Source organism: Nestor notabilis, unplaced genomic scaffold (assembly GCF_000696875.1).
Source record: "Nestor notabilis isolate BGI_N333 unplaced genomic scaffold, ASM69687v1 scaffold33517, whole genome shotgun sequence".
Lineage (NCBI taxonomy): Eukaryota > Metazoa > Chordata > Aves > Psittaciformes > Psittacidae > Nestor > Nestor notabilis.
Genome location: NW_009936582.1, coordinates 13,070 through 31,368, shown reverse-complemented (window position 1 = coordinate 31,368; position 18,299 = coordinate 13,070). Strand labels below are relative to the sequence as shown.

The window sequence follows — 18,299 nt, the reverse complement described above, 5'->3', positions numbered from 1 at the left end:
TTTTTTCCCCATGTCTACACATCTTACACAGCTACCATTTTGCTATTCCATGTTCTATTTAATTTTTCCCCAGATCCTGGTAATAATTGATTTGGGACCTCTCTTTGCTCATTTGTTTCCTCCTTCAGACACAGTAATTTTCCCTTATCCCAGGATCTATATTATTGATCTCGCGTGGTCCCGTTCACTCTGGTAAATGTTTCTATTCCAGTTCCAATTGGATTGACTTTGGTTTGCTGGCTAGCTTGAGAGCTGGCAAGCTCCTAAGTGACTCCTGGTGTCTGTGTAATACAGTGAAAAGCAAGATTCAGCTGTAATGATTCTGAAGGGCGATATTTATTAAGGCCACTTGGTGTTCAGAGGATCTTGTTCTACTCTCTGACTTTCTAGCCCTCAGGCAGATTAAGTTGTTGACTTCTGTTGGTCTCCTGTAGTTTCCTTAGGCTGGGCTGGGTCCTGGGGACTATTTAAGTTACACAACCTGCCTTGTGTCCTTAGAGCAAGAGTGTAGCCAAAAAATCAGGAAAAACTTCCTGATAACTGTATAGAACCATTATGACATTCTTACATAAAGCCCATTTGTGCCAATAAAAGATACACAAAATATCTGTCCTTTTTCATTAAAAAAATAGTGTTACTGCAGTTAGTGATGAAGGTCACCCAGGTCAGCCATGGAATGGGATGAAGCGGCTCCTGGCGCACCAGTGAGAACAACCTGAGCTTTGAATGAGACGCTGAAGAGCTGTTGCTTCAACTTCTGCTCCTAAGCTGCCTTGTTGGGGTTTGCACCCTGAACTTCCACTCCCTTTTAATTTAACTGGTCATATATACCCCTTACGATCTGGGGAAAACTAACTTTGTTTCCTCATCCTGAAGATGTGCAGCTCTTTTCAAGGGTAGCTGCATCCAATCAATATCATCCCTAAGAAGTTGCCACCGGAGTCCAATGAACTTGTCTGTGTGTTTTTTCAAGGAGAAGCATCAAGATCAAAGACTGAGAAAACCATTTGATCTTCTGGCTGTAAACAACTACTAAAAGAGAACATATGCTATATTTAATTACCCTCCATTGAGGTGCTTGTATACAAACTGTGACAAGCTGGTTGAGTTTCTTTTCCCCTTGTTTGAAGCCGTAGGTAAAGGAGATGGGCAGTGCAAGAAAAGGAGAGTGAAGAAGGCAGAAGAGTTGAACATGTTTCAGTCCTTTAGGCCTTTTTGTTTCCTGCTGGAGCTACTAGAATGCAGAGGGGATGTTGGTTTTGCTTTGGGAGTGTACCCATGGGCGCTCAGTCTCCAATTTGCATATCCACTGGCTGTTCACAAAAGCATCACCCAGAAAGCTCTTGTCAGTGAGTCCTTATTCTCAGAAGTTTTAGATGTACCCACCAACAATAAAACTGGAAGATGGTTAAATCTGAACAGTAGTTCCTACTTTTATATTTAATTATCAGAAAGACCTTGCTTTGCTTCACTCCCTTCCCCCGCACTCATCAAATACTTGAACAAGATGAAGTGGTGACCTGATCACACCAAAACTACAGGGGTTTTGTAGGGGAGATGGAGTCAGTTCACTGGTCTAGTAAAGCACTTGTGTTGAACTATCAGCACATCAATCCTGACCCTAATGGAATTGTCTGTATGCTGAAGTACACGTCTGCTTTTACATTTTAGAGTGGCACCCAGATGTCAAAATTCAGTAGAAAGTAGATTTCCTAATAATGTGTGTGGATTATTGAGTCATTACTGTAATGAGGAGTTATTATCTACATTGCCTTGGAAGGTTGATTCACTGGATAACTGATCAATCTGGAATATTTCCAATAGCTAGGAGCATTAAAAAAAATAGGCAACAGATAAAGATCCAACACAACAAATGTGCTTCTCTTTCTTATGAGGAAACCTGTTGGACCATTCACTGGGTTTATATTAACCAAATTTACAAGATTCCACGATTCAAGGTTTGACATATTCTGCCTCAGTGTTTGATACTTTTGAAAACAGATAGTAAGTAGTTGGGCTAAATTACATCCCTGGAAACTTATATTTCTTCATTTTCTTCTGTCCCAAGCTTCTTAGGTATGATTTTGTTCCAAAACAATGATGCATAGCCATGAAATGGCTTTGCCCTTTATCGCTCCAGCATAGGAGGAGATAAACCAAACAGACCTGTTTATTCATTTTGGAGGAAAAACAAAATTAAAAGGCTTCTGTGTATTGTGGTAATGTAATTCCTAATCAATGACAGTGGGTTTAACAGATTTATGGGTTTTTAACTTGTAAGATTAATGACTACATACATTGATGCTGTCAAAATGACAGTATCATGGTCACGTACCTCGTGGAACAGATAGCAACCTCCTGCCAGACGCATCCTTAAGGAAATGCAATTATTGTTGCCCATTTTACAGTGCTTAACTTTTTTCTTTCGGTAAGTGAGAACAGAATGGGTTTTGAGCATAAATTAATCTTTCTAGATGAACTGTTAACCCTTCATGCCTAGCAGCTAGTTTTATTAACTCAATGCCTGCATACTGTTTTCTGGGGTGGCCCTGGCAAATAAAATAAAGCAGTGCCAGAAGTACCATCTGGAGGCTCTCTGGAGCACTTGGCTCCAACAGCCATGTGGAGGATCAGGTCTGCAATGTGACTGTCTCGTGTTGGACTTTGTTACTGGAACAGTCACTGATAGTGCACTTGGCAACACAACTTTCCCAAATGCATATGTGCACACACAAGCATATACATGTATATGCATTTACACATACACAGAGCACAGCAGTAAGCCTCTGCATGTGTAATGTACTGCAGGCAGGTAGCTAACAAATGAAGATGTGGGGGAATATCTGCTCTAGCTGTGGCTATTCCCAGAACAATGGAGTTATCATAACATGTGGTTATGGGTGTGTGATTACAAGATGACCTGACTGCCTGTGTCCCAAGAGCTAGGTGAGGTGCCAGGTCTGGGACATGGTCAGGCTGAGAGCTGCCATCACTGTCACGGCTCTGCTGCTGGGTAGCTGAGGTGTCCAGTGATTGCCTGTGGATCTGCCACCTTGTGCTGGGCTGCAAAACATGCCAGCACAGTCTCTTCTTGGGAGTGAAAATTGATGTTTTTTATAAAATGCGTGTGAAATGTGGTGGACGAACATGCAGAAGTCTTAATGGAGGCTTAGAAATCCCAACTGACAACTTACTGATAGCAGGAGAACAAAAGGCATCCAGTGCTGGTCCCAGATGCTGCTGGGAACCAGCATGCTGTCTTCTGTCTCTGTGCTGTTCTGATCTTTTCATGTTTCTGCTTCTCCTAGTGCTATAACTCCTGAGTTCTTAAACTGCAAGTCCATCCCTTTGCTTTCAGGCTGTTTATTTTTGGGGAATGACCAGGTTTGATTGCTCCCGTTACTGACACTTGCCAAGCAGGATGCAGAAAGCGGCTTTTCTCCATGGGAGTTGTTCACATGGTGTAATTACACTATTGGTTCTTGGAACTGAACAAACTTACATTGTGCCCAGAAGTGGAATGCTTGCAGAAGGGTTGTTTTGGGTTTTTGTTTTGGGGTGGGTTGTTTTCTTTGTTTGGGGGTTTTTGTTTTGCTTTTCCAGAAGTGGAAATTGAATACTTGGTCACCTGTTTTTTGATGGTAGGTGTTCTTCCTTGTTCATCTGCCGTTTTTACCACTGTCACCTCCGGTGGGGCACAGCAGCAGAGTGGGGCCACAACTCTTACTTTATGTGGAATGAAGCTCAACCACTCATTTTTAATGTGTCAGAATTTGTAATTATCCTGGTAACATTTAAAACTGCAGTTTGTTTCCTTGGCTTCCTGATAAGCATGGTGATGGTTTGCCCAAAGAAGCGGTAAATGCTCCATCCTTGGCAGTGTTCAAGGCCAAGGCTGGGTAGAGCCTTGGGTGACATGGTCTAGTGTGAGTCATCCCTGCTCATGGCAGGGGGTTGGAACTAGGTGATCTTAAGGTCCTTTCCAACCCAGACCATTCTATGATTCTACAGTAAGAAACTGTGGATCTTGTTTTTGTCTGGAATGTTATGTTTGTTTAGGACTCACAAGTTTGTTCTTCCTCAGTATTCTCCCAGGGATTTCAAGATGATAGAAGCTGCTAGAATGTTAATAGCCATCCTGGAAAAGTACAGTGTCCTGGTCTCCTGGATTTTACATCTCTGCTTTCACACTCTGGAGATTTCTGTCCATTTATAACTTCTCCTTCTGTTTCATATTCATCTTTTTTGCATTCAGTGCAAAAAGCATAGAATGAAGTTCTTGGCTTCTCCCTGTTAATGACCTGGTTTGCATATTAAGGCATTGTCCTTTGGAGCTGGCTACTTGTTACAGAGCAGAAGACTTGTAATGTAGCAAGGCCAGTGTGACCTAAATTGCTGACCTGGATGTTGGTACATGTTCCCTGGAAATATGCAGATTTCTTATCCCTGAGTCTTTAGACCATTAAGAAAACCCAGCTTTTCTTCTACAGTTAAACTATGAAGTCAAGCGTGTTTGCCACAGGTACTTGTCCCAAGTGACTGATCAGGGGCCTGGAGCACCTCCTGTATGAACACAGGCTGAGAAAGTTGGGGCTGTTCAGCCTGGAGAAGAGAAGCTGCATGGAGATCTCATAGCAGCCTTCCAGTACTTGAAGGGGGTCTACAAGGATGCCAGAGAGGGACTCTTCATTAGGGACTGTAGTGATAGGGCAAGGGGTAATGGCTTCAAACTTAAACAGGGGAAGTTTAGGTTAGATAGAAGGAAGAAGTTCTTTACAGTGAGGGTGGTGAGGCACTGGAATGGGTTGCCCAAAGAAATGATAAATGCTCCAGTCCTGGCAGTGTTCAAGGCCAGGTTGGACACAGCCTTGGGTGACATAGTTTAGTGTGTGGTGTCCCTGCCCGTGGCAGGTGGGTGGGACTAGGTAATCTTAAGATTCTTTCCAACCCAAACCATTCTATGGTTCTATGACCAGACATGGTGCTAGCAGCATTTGGTATTGATGAAATCATATTCAACTTGGTACAGCTTTGTCAGATAACACTGACTTTAGCATAGCTGTCCCTGCATGCAGGGTTTCCTGACAGAGGTCAGGGGTCTTTTGGATCATGCACTGGCTTTTAAAGTGGATGTTTAATGTCAGATCATCGATTTGCAGTAATCGTTAAGGCAGGTTTCTGCAGCACTGCAGTTGTCAAAGTGAAGTATTTATAAGAAGGCAGTACTCCTGGGGAGTATCCCCACAGTCCTGGAAAGTAGCTGTCTATCCTAACCCCAGGTCTTGAAGCAAATCTCCATACCTGCTAAGAGGCCAGCCTGGCCAGAGAAACCTTAATAGTGTGCACAGTTCAGTATAAACTATTGACAAAGCGTTAGTGTGCCTGCAGGTGTCCTGTGTCTGACTACACTAACACAGCCTTCAGCCCCTGCTTGTTTATTTATGTGAAAGAAAGGTTGCTTTAGGAACTGTAAAACTGAGATGTCTTGGCAAGAACAATGTGATTTAAAAGGCTGATCCAGATGAGCTGCTTCCGAAACATTGTTTTGATGGATTGATATTCCTATCATCCATTGCTGAGCTGGGAGCTCACAGGACATGAGCAGCTCCCATTTCTGAGCTCCTGAGTGTTTGAACTGTGTCACAGACTTCATCAATGAGCATCAAACAGCCGGTGGGAATGTACTGAGGAGACGGGGCTTTGCAGGTGCAGGAAGTGGCTTTGCTGGGAGGCGAGGTTGGGTGGTGGCATTACAACAAGCAAGAGGCTGGTTCACTGGTTTGAGAACCCACATCAACATTCATTTCTCCACCTGCTTTCCCTATAATGTGATAGCTATTTGAGACTGCCAGACTCTCCTGGCCCATGAGATTCGTGTTGAGTTGGTTGAAACTGTTTGCTACAAAAGGCTGGTGTGACTCCAGGTAAGGGTGGGAGCTGCTCATGGGAGCACTGGATGTACAAAGTCAGAATATCTTCTGTAAGAATGCAGAAGCTGGATCTTCTGTAATACTTACTGCCATAAGCTCTTAAGAAGAGAGAGGTCGGTGTTGCTCTGTGAACCACTGATGCATTAGAGAAATGGATGGGGAGGGACCACGCTGCAGTCCCAATCTGGCTGTGGGTAGGTGTGCAGCTCATGAACTGAGAAGGATGTCCAATGGCCTGGGGAGGAGGAATGATGGCTGCAGACACAGAAAGAATTTATGTTGTAAACTAAGTGCACGCTGAGGTTTGCCTGTTAGATAAATAGACAAAGGAAAGTACAGCAAATTCTTTTAAACTCAGAATGTATTAGGGTTTTTTTTCTGGAAAATACTAGAAAATATGCGCAAGATAGACTTTAAATGCTCTGTCTCTTGTGAGCGTGTGGAGATGAGTTTTGCTGAATCCATTTAGTAGTTAATACTTTCATCTTCTGGAACACATCAAGCTTTAGAACCTGGTCTCAGGCACAGTAAGTGCTAGAACAGAGGCAGGAAAACCGCTTTATTTTTTTAAGTGCAGCTTGCAAGTTCATCTTTGGAAAGGAGCTATTCATCTGAATTAATTCAATGCAGAAGAGATGATGATGATGTTTTTAGTGGCAATTCAGTACAGCCTCTTGCTGGCTCCTTTGCAAGCACGGGAGCCCACATGTTAGCAGACAATAACTTACGTGAACGCTGTGCCCTTTCACATGGAACATGGAGCCTAACGGATACTTTGTCTAAATCTTTTTGCTGCAAGAGCTTGTATTAGTGTTGTTCAGTGGCTGTTACAGAAATCAAGTCTGAGGTTATCTCCTTACCACCATCTCCTGCCCGGCAGCAGCGCTTGGCTGGGCCCTGCGCCTTTGTGCTTGAGGGTCCCATCAAAGGAGCACCCAGGGAGTTGGGCCAGGTCTGGATCCACACCGGTTTGTAGGATATGTGGGGGTGCATGTGCTAATTCTGAAAAGAGGGGATTTGGCACTCTGGTACACAAAGCACTGGTGTGTTAGGGGCATGGATTTTGGATGCTTCTAAACCTGAGGTGAGCAATCTATAAAGGGCAGATAGAGGAGGCAATCCATTATATTAAGTTTTTATATACTTTTGGGCATAAAAAGTATTAAAATTCTCCAGCTGCTCCTCAGTCTATCCATTATATGTGATCCATTTCTTAGAGGCACCCAAGCATGAGTGGAATTGGAGAAATAATTTCCCTTTGAGGTTAGGTTTATGGTGTTTTTGGTGAAGTGGAGCACCCTCACACCCAGACTGAAGCAAAGTTGAGTGGGCAGCATTTCTACCTTCTTTTCACCAGAGAGGAGGGAATCCTGCCCAGTTTGGGGTGTTCATATGACAAGTCCTGGACATGTGGTGCATATCAAACCTTCCATTGGTATTCCTGAGCCCAAGACTTGCTTGGGGGGGAATATGCCAAGAGTTCTCAGTTTCTGGTTGGGATCTGAAGGCAAATATATCTTGTGCTGGGCTTGACTCTGTGGTAAGTGCAAGTGCCCATGGTACTCACCTGCACAGGGTGACAAATTGTCCTACACAACTGTGCTCACCTGGTGAGGGAGCCCAGAGAAGACCTGGGAAAGGGTGGCTGCTTTTTGAAACCATATAGAGCTATATGGTTCCAACTACAGCCCCATTCAGCTCTCCTGGAGCGTAGCCGCAGCTCCGATGGGAGCAGAGCCTAGCAGTTTCTTGGTGTTCATACACCTGACCCTTGCTCTCTGCAGATGGGTCCTGCATTGCTGAAGAGGGGCAAAGTGGGGTGCTTGTGGGCAGCATCTTCTGTCTGGGGCTTTCTATCCCTGATATAAATCATATAACTTTCTAAGTGGGCAAGGCTAGGGATGACTGTCTGCAGAGGAAAATAACTTGTCCTCATAAAAAAGGACAAGTCCTCATAAAGTCCCCAAGACTTTTAAAGACAGGGAAAAGATGATGACAAACTTAGCTGTAAGGATAAAAAAAAAGGGGGGGAGAGGGAGGGGAAGTCTACTTGATATTTCTCCTTTGCTGTTTTATGGAGTTCAAGAGGAGAGGCCTCAGTGGAGAATGGTTTGTTGGTTTTGTTTGACCTACATGATCAGCACTGATTAGTTGTCATCTCTGCCATTGCCTTTTTCTGCTTGACTGTGGCTGAATCTGTGCTCAGGGGGTACCTTGCAGCATGTCAGCTTGATGCAATGCAGTAATTGTTCCATTTGGCAGACATGGAGTGGTTACTGAACAAGCACTAGTTTCTGCCTCTTCATGAAGTGATGTGGTTAATGCTTGTGATTATACACAGAGCCTCAAAACCAATGTGCCGGAGTGCCTTTCTCTCATGAGGTGGTTGTGCCACACGGGCAGCTCCCTCTGCTCTGGGAGAGGAGTGGGGAGGCTGGCTGCAGCCATGGGGGGCTGTGCTGCGGGATGGTTGAGAGCCTCAGTGGGTGTAGAGGGAGGAGATGTAGCTCTGTTCTCACTCCCCACACATGCAGGTAGTGCTGCTGGTGTGCAGGCTTGGCCTGCCTTTGCTCAGGGCTGCTGGTGTGGGCATTGGAGTCCCGTAGCAGCAGTGTGCAGCAGCCAGGATCAAGGCATGCTCACATGTGCCATTTTGCTACGTTAGTCTCCAAAACTGCTTTCCTTTCCTGAGGTTTCTTCTGGCCTGGAGAACAGTAGAGCCTCTTCTGGTGTATCTGCTGGCTGTCACTTAAGGGAGACTTATGGTCTGTGGCTGGTTATAGGTGGCCCCTGAAGGAGAGCTCTTTCTGTAGTTTGCATTGCCCTCAGTCTCTGTGGGGATCTGGTAGGACCCCTCTGAGTTGGTGATCCAGAGAAGCACTGGCCTTTCTACTGCTTTAGCCTACAGTTGTACACAATGATTTTAAGGGACTTTGCCAAACTAAATGGTTCTCTGGTGTCCTAATGCTTGTCTTTGTGCCTCCTGGATTCCTCCCTGCAGAGACCCACTGATGCTTTTGAGATTTAGATTTCCTTTATACTAACTTACTCCTGTATTAGGTGACAGCTTAGCAAAATGGCCATTGCCTTCTGCCTGTGGATTCGCCTGTGCCGTTTCTTCCTTTTCCCCACTTTGATAATTCCTAGTAGTTTAATTAAACTGCAGATTTCATCCTTACTCATTCTCATCTCTGAATCACTGGTGCAGTTGCTCACACAGAGCGTGGTGGTTTTGCATGTTAAGCAGGTCTCTTCAGCTAGGCTGCAGATGTGTATCCTTATCTTCACCCCACGAGCACTGCTACCCTCTCGGTGCTCGCAGACGCAAACACAAAGTGCTCTTCTCTCTGGTGTACGCTGGGTTCGGCTGCGAGTGGTGAATTGTCAGGCATGAGCCTTCCTGCACGCAGCTGCTGAGCATTAGTGCTGTTGATTGCTGGAGTTTACACATACACACTCCTGGAAAAGGTCACACCAGTGCAATATTGGCTTAAATGAAAATTGGTGTATTATGCATGTGGCTTTTCCTGCAGGCAGCTGATTAGGCAGCCAGCTGTGGCCAGATGTCTGCTGGAGATCCTCTAGGATGCATGCAGCTTTAAAAGGTGGTTTGGATGACTTGGTTTTGAGCCCGTTTGTCAGCTCAGCTGGAGTGGTGGTACTTTTCATGGCAGTTGGGCACAGTGCTTCTCACCACGTGCAAGGCTGCTTGTCACTCACACCACTCGTATGTGGAGCGTCAGAAGGGGAAGAACCGTCTCTGGTTTGCTTGGAGTGCACAGGCTGTGCTGGGCACTAGGAGGACTCATTTCAAACACTTATCTCTATTCGTGTGTATCAGGAGCAAAACCTATGAGAAGTATCTTTTTTACCTAGTTTTCTAAGTTTTTCTTTACTTTCCCAAGGTTTTCTTAGTCTGTACTTTTCTTACCTGAGTCAGCTGTAATCTGTAAAGTAACTTCCACCTAATGTTTTCTCCACATAACCTCTGTTAATACTTGTGATAAATAACAACAGATACAATTTTAAAGAGACATTTGATCAGAGCAGAAAGATGTAGACAGTGTGATTCATTTGAGAAGGGGAAAAGGGGTGCATGCGAGAGGGGCTGGGGCTGTGCAGGTAGGGGAGGAGGAGGACTGGAGAGCAGGCAGCCATGGATGAGCACAAGGGCCAGCCTGGGGCAGGAGTGGAGCTGGTACATCAGAGAAAGCAGAAGCTGCTGGGAGAGCCAGGGCATTTTGCACATCATGGTTCAACATCACCAACATGGGCTTGTTGTCTTAAACACAAGCAAAGCGTTTGTATAACAATGTTTGACCCCTGTTCAGTAGGACCTGTTAAGGATTCATAGCATGACATGGGGGGTTGGGTGGTTTCTGTTTAAACTGAGCCCCCTAGTGACAGAGCTGAAAGATGAGGTAATACTAATGATGTCTAATACTGCTCCTGTGTTACTGGGCGTAATTATCCCTTCCTTGAGACTGCCTGTGGTTCAATTAGATAGCTTTTTGTGGAACTCCTAAGTAGATAAAAGGAAGAAAAAGGAGGAAAAACTCCACAGCATGTGCTCTTTTTCTTCATTTTCTTCATATAGAACTAAATCAGGGAAAGGGATCTCTGCTAAAGGCCATTTCAAGCAATGTTTGCTAAATGCACAATTTGGTTTGGCTGCATCACTGTGTGATTTGACTGTTGTATGTTGTCAAGAACCCCAAAACCTGAGATCCGCGCTAGTCAGAGGCTCTGATCCACTTCCTCATGAACACATCTCAGACTTGGACTCTTATTTTTCAGCAGTGCTGAAGGTCTGTACCTGCAGGACAGAAACGTGAGAGCTAAGTCCAGCAGAATCAGTTCCATTTACAAAGATGACTGTGAGAAATTACTACTGAGGTACTGCTGGAAACCACTGCCTGTCACTTGGTTTACAGCAATACTTAATTCACAAGGTTGAATGTCTCCAATGCTGCTGTGTTGGAAAGCCTGGCTGTCCTGAGGCTGGGCTGCAAAATCCATTATAAAATTGAAGGCAGTGACTTGGGGGCATGGCACGTGAGGCTCTTCTGCTGTGCTTTGGGCAATTCCAGCAGCTGAAATGAATTTCTCTCTGGTGGCTAATGGGGAGCTATCTACATGATGGACATCTGCATCTTGTGAGGAGAATCCCACCTGCAAGGTAGATCTGCAGGGATGGCAAGGGGACAGAGCACTTCTCCCGTGGCTGGGCTGCCTTGCTGTGCTGTGACACTGCAAGGGAGGGAGTCACAGATGTTTAAAAACACAAAAGCGGATCCATCCTGTGATAGTAACCCTTTGCTGCTTTCTGTTTGGGGATATGAAGGCCACTGTTCATCTGCAGTGCTGTGCCTGTACTTTGGGGCCATTGTCCAACTAGGAGTCGAGCTCTGGCAGCAGGACCTGTCCTGGGATCTCTCTCCTTGCCATGGTGAGGACAGCATCATAGGGTTCCATGTTATTTTTGCCTTTCTCATGACCTGTTTCTAAGTCTAAGCTGCACCTGATGGACCTCCTGGGGCACTAGGCTGTTTGCCTGGACACATGTCCCTGCAAAGTCCTCAGGCCAGGGGCTGTTTCATTGTGCTGCTGTACACCACGAGCCAATGTAAGGTGCCACAACCAGCTGAAGATCTTTGGTACACTCTGTTACAGCAAATTAATCTTCTGACTATAATATTCAGTATCATACCTTTGCCTGCAGTTCATCTTGTCCATTTAGTCTGCTTAAAAGAAGGTGCTGAGGGAGAGAAATGGGTGGAGTGGTGTTTCTACCCTGATAGTAAGGCAGGAACACATGAGCTTTTAATATTCTTTTTACACAATTCTGTAATTGTAAGAAATATTTGTGGTTTTGGTCCCTTGTAACAAGGTAATAGTAAATTCAGTTGGGATGCCTATTTATTACAAAAGGCTGGAGCCTTTCAACCCCCTTGTTTTGTCTGGCAACTCATGGGAATTAATTGCATGCTGTCAGAAAGGCAGGTCTCCTAACTCCAGCCCCAGCTTGTTAATAGTGGAGTTATTATTTAGCAGTTCAAGACTCTGTGAGGCTGCTTTCTATTCCACTCTGCTTGGTGGGTATAAAAAGTTTTTTAGAGAACTGAATGCTGAGGCAGAAGTTGGTTGCAAGTTGTCTCATCCATAGCATTGTCTGTGAGTGCTGCTGAGCTAATTGTGCCTGCACACAGGAATCACTTTGAATAACTGATGGCTCTCATGCTGGCCATCTGCCTTGAAGCAGCCCAAGTTGGGGTGAATAGGCTTGGGGGACACCTCTGCTGTTCTTCAAGCTGAGTTGGGGACCTGCTGAGTTGTCTAGGGGTGCAGGGGGCTGGTGCGGGTTAGGGGTGTGGGACTGACAGCTCCCAGGATGCAGAGTCCAAGTCCATCCTGCTGCCTGCTTTGTCTCAATCCTGTCCATGAGGCCCCTGAACTCTGTTTAAAACCAGTGGGGAGATCTTGTCTGCTGGAAAGGCTTTTGCTGAGCCTCCCTGCGTTGGTAGTTGATGACTGTCTTCTAACTTCCAGGGCAGATTTACCTGAGGGAAGTTCACAACCATTTATTCTTGTTCCAGCTCTGTTTATCAAGTTCTCTGTTGCTATTTATCCCTTTATATATGAATGCATATGGCCCATGAAGTCTTGTAAAATGTAATTAATTCTATGCTGTAGCTTTAGAAATGTCTGTGATTAAACTCTGTGATTTTTTCTCAGCTGCTTTCTGTTGGTGACTCATGGTCATTCCAGCCCAGCTGGCACAACTGCGTTCTTGCTTGTTTGACTACTGAGGTTTTATAGCAAATGTATTGTTACAGGCAGACAAGTGGAGAACCTTGTTTATTACTATTGAATTCATCCCATTTTATCACTTGAATCTTCAAGGTCATCTGGCTCTTACATGAAATACCCTGCCAGCGGGGGACTGAAGGAAGTACAATACCTTTTCTAATAATCCGGGAGCTTCATCAGTACCCTGCATGCCATGGCTGTTAATGAAAGTACGGAGACAGGCAGATCCCCAGCTCCCTCCATAAGGAACAACTCTGATAAGCTCCATCAAATCTGACACTTTGAGCCCCTTTCGGCAGTGTGCTTTCCCCCCAACTTGTGTCTCTTTGATGCTGCCCTTTAAAATCTGTTCCCAAGCCGCCTACAGCAGGGAGATCTGACAAGTGGGTTGGGCATTACCTGGATCACCCTCTCCTCTCATATGTTTAACCTTACATTTCTTGATCTCTAAGACACTGGACTTTCCTGATCAGCTCCTTCTCTAGTCCATTCTCTGTTTAGTTTTAATAACTTTTAAAATACTATTCTAATGCCCTGTTACTTCTCCAGAGAAGCCAAGGCTTGAACCCACAAAGTTTTACCTTTGATGGAGTTATGAATTCTGCATAGCATTGGTATCTTTCATTTGAAGAAATATTGGGCTTCCTCCACAGGCAGTCCCCTGAGGCCCTGAATCCACTGTAGGATTTTGTATTTTCTGATCATAGTTGGTTTTTTTGCACTTTCTGTTTCTGGCAACAGGTATAATATGTTTATCATGTTCACATATGTAACAATATACAAATCTGTAATGTTTTACTGAGTAATGGTTGCCAAGGACTGGTCTTACTTGTAGTATAAATACCTATAAATCAAAAGTATATCATAAGAATGTATAAATCAAACAAGCTCCAAACACAGTAGTAAGTTATGCACCATCTCATAATTTATTATAATACAAACAAGTTTTTCAAACACAATATATTGTCTACTTATGAAAATATCAATATTCACAATTTAAATAGGTGATAAGTCCCATAATTTTATACACCAGCAACTCGTCTAAAAAGTATTTTGTTCCTAGCTGTGGTCTTCAAGGACATATACCTCTAAGTAATTGTAAAACTGTCCATTCACAGCTTATTTTTTCTAATTGTAGATATTTGAAATATAAATTAAATAGAGTACAAAAGACCATCTCCACAACAGAGATGGTTTTGTCTCCAGGATACTCTTCCCCTAAATAATGGCACTATATGTGCTTAGTTAAGTTTTTACTATTGGAAAATTAGGAGGTACGAATAATACAGCAAGACATTGGCTAGTTAGCAACAGTCATTGCAAGATGCTTCACACAACCAAAAATAAGGCAAGTATTATCAACAGCAGCTTCCATATGGCAGACTAAAAAGTCAAGGCTTTGTTATCCAAACTGGACTCTAAAAAGGCTTCAAATGTCCATTAACAAGATACAACTTGATCCAAAGCCCTCATAAATTGATGGGGATTGGAAAAACCAACCACAAAACCCACAGGCAACCTTCCCTTTGACTTCAAAAGGCTTTGGAAGTAAGCTCTTAAAAACCTAAATTATCAGAAATGAAATGACCAATCCACCACACATGAAAATTGCACCTTGTCATTTCTAAAATGATATGGAAAAGGATGGCGAGTTTTTTCAAATGAAGTTACAATTTAATGGGTTATTTTTAGTGGGAAATAAAATAGTCACATGAAGGTTTTGTTTTCAAATATGGTAATTTACAAAAATACATCACTAGAACAGGAAAAATCAGATGACTGCTTGTTTGCAGGATAAACATTATGTTACAGAAACTAATAAATCACACCATGTGAATGGCAGCAGATGCCATGCACCTAATTGATTTTTTTTTTTTTTTTTTAATAAATAAAAGCCCTAAACATTCACTATTTTCTGTAAGGTTACTATTAAGTAGAATAGTGAATTTCTTGTATAAATAGTTTTGTCATAGATACATTCTCCAAAATGAACCACTTATCTATATAGATATTGCACTTCAGACTCATTCACATGTAACTCAGACAAGCATTCCTCATAACAAATTTAGAATAAAAATAAGTTATAAATACAGTGTTTTCCCGAAATGAAACATACAGTACCTTTTTCATAAGGTAACTTTGGTTACTATCAACTGACAAAGACCAGAGAGAGGTTTCTGAGAGGAGGGTAAAAGATATGGCCCCAAAACTGAATTTTTGTAAAACCCTGGTAAAGGGAGCAATCATTTTAACCTTGCCATGACAAATACAGCAAGGCTGAGCATCCCTCTTGCACTTTATTATTGCAAGTAAGTGTGAAGCTTTGCTGAGATCACAGGGACAAGCAGCCTACAGGATGAGGAGGCGCCTCCTTTTCCTTTCAACGTGGGGAGATTTAGGTGGGTAGCATCCCTTTGGTGGGTGAGGGTGGGAAGTGTCACCTTTTGCTCTCGGCTTCCCTTTTCCTTGCTGTAACCAGAGTGGTCCCTGGGGTGCTCCAGCACCTCGCAGAGGAGTGCTGAGCAGCTCTCCTGACTGCTCTGTTGGTGGGAGAAAGTTGGGTGGTGTGTGGCCCCTGAGGTGCTGGGCATTCTGTCTCTGTGTTCCTGACCAACTCGAGCAGCCTTGATCTGACCTGAGAAAGCCCCTCCACACACAGGCCAGCCTTTGCCTGGGTCCCTGGTCTTCATGGCTTGTGCCCTCTGCTGCCATTCTCTCCTGGGGAAGGTGTGCTCAGGTCTGGCACGGGTTTTGCTCTCGCAGGATGCTAGTGTGAGTTGGTGTGCAAATGCAACCTTTGTGATAGAAGGGAACCAGGCTGCTGTCCTCAGCAGGACTTTTGCAGACTTGGTGCTTCCTAGGGGAAATGCACCAAAACTGAGCCATCCATGGTGTTTAGAGAGATGCTTTCAGTCCCTGTATCCCACCAAAGTGGGATTGACTGGATCCCTTTTCAGAGGACCTTGGTATGTTAGTCCCTGATACACCATGAGCTCCCCGCTGGCAATGGAGATGGGCACAGGCACAAATGCAGAGCTAGGACCAGGCTACTTCATTTGCAGTTACTGGGAAGCTGCTGTATCCACTGACCACATTGTTCTTGTGTTCACCACCAAAGTCTGCTTTCAGATTCAGTAAGGCTGCAGTAAGTGCCTAATATAGAAGTAAAAAGGTGGTATGTGGCTCTGAGAGACCACATGCCAAGGTCTGAGAAGGAGAGAAATAAAAAGAAATGATTTTTCAGCCTTCCTGTAAATGTATTCTCATTTGCTACACTCAGCATTACTGGGATTGAGTGTAAAAGAAGTTAAGCTCCTTTAAATAAGGTAAAGATTCAAAAGCCTTAGTCCAAGCTGATCTATGTTTTTACTGTTGTTGGGTATTTAATGGATTCCTTTGACAAATAGTTTTTAAACAATTAAATAGCAAATCTGCAATAGGAGGGCATAAACTGTCAGGAGAAAATCTTAGATTGAATTTTTTTATATGTTAATGCCTAAAGGCCTGAACACAGGGGATAACTGAGAATCTTTATTGATTAAGAAGGAACCTGAAGGCTGTGATCACTCCAAACCTCACAGGAGCAGCTCCAGTGGGATCTCTGCGACAGCCAGGACTTGGCCTCACACTTTAAAGTTTTTAGACACCATAACTGAAATTGCTGGGAGAAGATGCTGCTTTTGTTCTTGGCTCTAGAAACCTCCCTCGAGCTCTCCCATCTTGGTCTCATTCTCAAGTAACAACTTAAAACATTAATATTGTCAGCTTGCGGGGTTACTTTCTGTGCCAAGGCTGTGACAGCTACTATATCGGTCCTCGAGCCTTGTTCAGGTGAGCCAAAAAGGGCTTGTCCCAGTTTGTGTCTCGCAGGCTGCCTCTTGCAGCCAGGTCTTGACAGCAAGACTGTGTGGTAGTATTTCATGTCAGCAACAACACATCATTTTTGGCAAGTGCACACACCAGAAGTGGCACCTTCCACAGTACATAAAAGCATCCGTTTGCTCTGTTGATAGTGAACTGCATGGTCAAGTAGGGTTTTGTTGCTGTGTTTTAAAGGTTGTAATTAAACACTGTTGTGACTCCCCTCTCCAATGACTTCAGACTGCACTGGTGCTGGGATGCAAAACATTTGAGTGCAACTGAACAGTAAGACTTGAACTCTGAAGCATATTCAAAATGCTATGTAAGAGATGGAGGCATTTGCCTTCTCACTTTTGCTCCTAAAATCAAGTGCTCCTGTTCTCTCCTTAACAGTCTGATCTGCCCTCGGTCTCGCAGGGAAATGAAATCAAATGACCACTTGTCAAAACAGCCATTTCAGCAAATTACATCCTGAAGATGTAACCACTTGAAAACTTGCACCCAGAAACTCAAACTATTGCCCTTTTCATGGTGATATTTTTATAGGCTTTCCATTCTTATCATACTGGTAAACAAGCATTTTGATGCAGTGTGAGTTGGCTGGGGAAATCCAAGGGCTGCTTGTTATGGAAAAGTTATGGTTTGTATAGAATTGCACAGGTTGCTTCTGACACTTAAAGAAGGCTTTCAGCGTGGCAGCTGCCATTGTGCGAAATCTTTTGCTAATAAAACAGTAGAGGAAGAAATTAATTGCAGTGTTCAGCAGCGCGAGCATATTGGCAATGTCCGACACAATGTGTACCACCCAGCTGTTGTTTATAGGTGATACATAGAGGTGATACAATATCATGATTACTCTTGGTGCCCAAAGTATGGCAAAAATAGAAGTTATAGTAAACAAAATGGCTGTTGTTTTCCCTGTGGAGTACCCTCGCAGTCGGAAATGGCTCTTTCGCCGCAGCTTGTACACGATGATGGAATTCAGGATGAAGAAGATGGAGCAGGGTACTAAGTAAACGGTGAAGCAGTGGATCCAGACGAGGACATGATGCATTGATGTGCTTATGTAGTCTTCGATCCAGATGTTAGGCCACCAGTAGTAGGGGATGCTGGTCAAAAAGCAGGTGATGTAGACACTTACAATGACTTTTCGAGTACGAGCAGGGTAGGAGACTGTGTGATACTTCAGCGGATGGCACACGGCTATATACCTATCGATTGTTAGCGGAACCGTAATCCAAATGGAGGTGTGGATGGAAGAGAACTCCAAGACCTCAATTATTTTGTCCAGTACCTGAGGCATCTGTTTGTTTAAGATGAAGTCTTCCATGAGGAAGTCAACAAAGACGATGAAGAACAGAACCAGGATGTCAGCAGCAGCTAGAGCTAGAAGGTAGTTATAGGAGGACTTCTGCCTGCGAGCCACGAGCTGGGAAAGGATGATGACTGTCAAGATGTTTGCTGTGGAAACAGAAACATGGAGTTAGGCTGTTAAGACATAACATCAGTTTTCCTGAGCACTTGCTTGGAGCAGTAGCTCTGTTCAATCACTTATCAACCTGACCACCTTTAATGAAGTTCAAGAAACCAAAAGGAAAGCACTACAGTTGGGTCCCTCAGAGAAGCTGTTGCAATGAGGAACATGTGGTCCTGCTCCCAGCTATGGGATACGTTGACACTCAGTGTCCTGGCAGACAG

General features: G+C 44.0%; 1 protein-coding gene across 1 annotated transcript; it reads right to left on the bottom strand.

Annotated features, from left to right (window-relative positions):
• Window positions 1-17,127: 17,127 nt before the first annotated feature.
• Window positions 17,128-18,063, bottom strand: GPR139 (G protein-coupled receptor 139; the record flags this gene model as incomplete). Its single annotated transcript, XM_010018411.1, has 1 exon — window positions 17,128-18,063. A coding segment is annotated over one exon (936 nt), but the record flags the coding sequence as incomplete, so codon positions are not given.
• Between the last annotated feature and the right edge of the window lie 236 nt (window positions 18,064-18,299).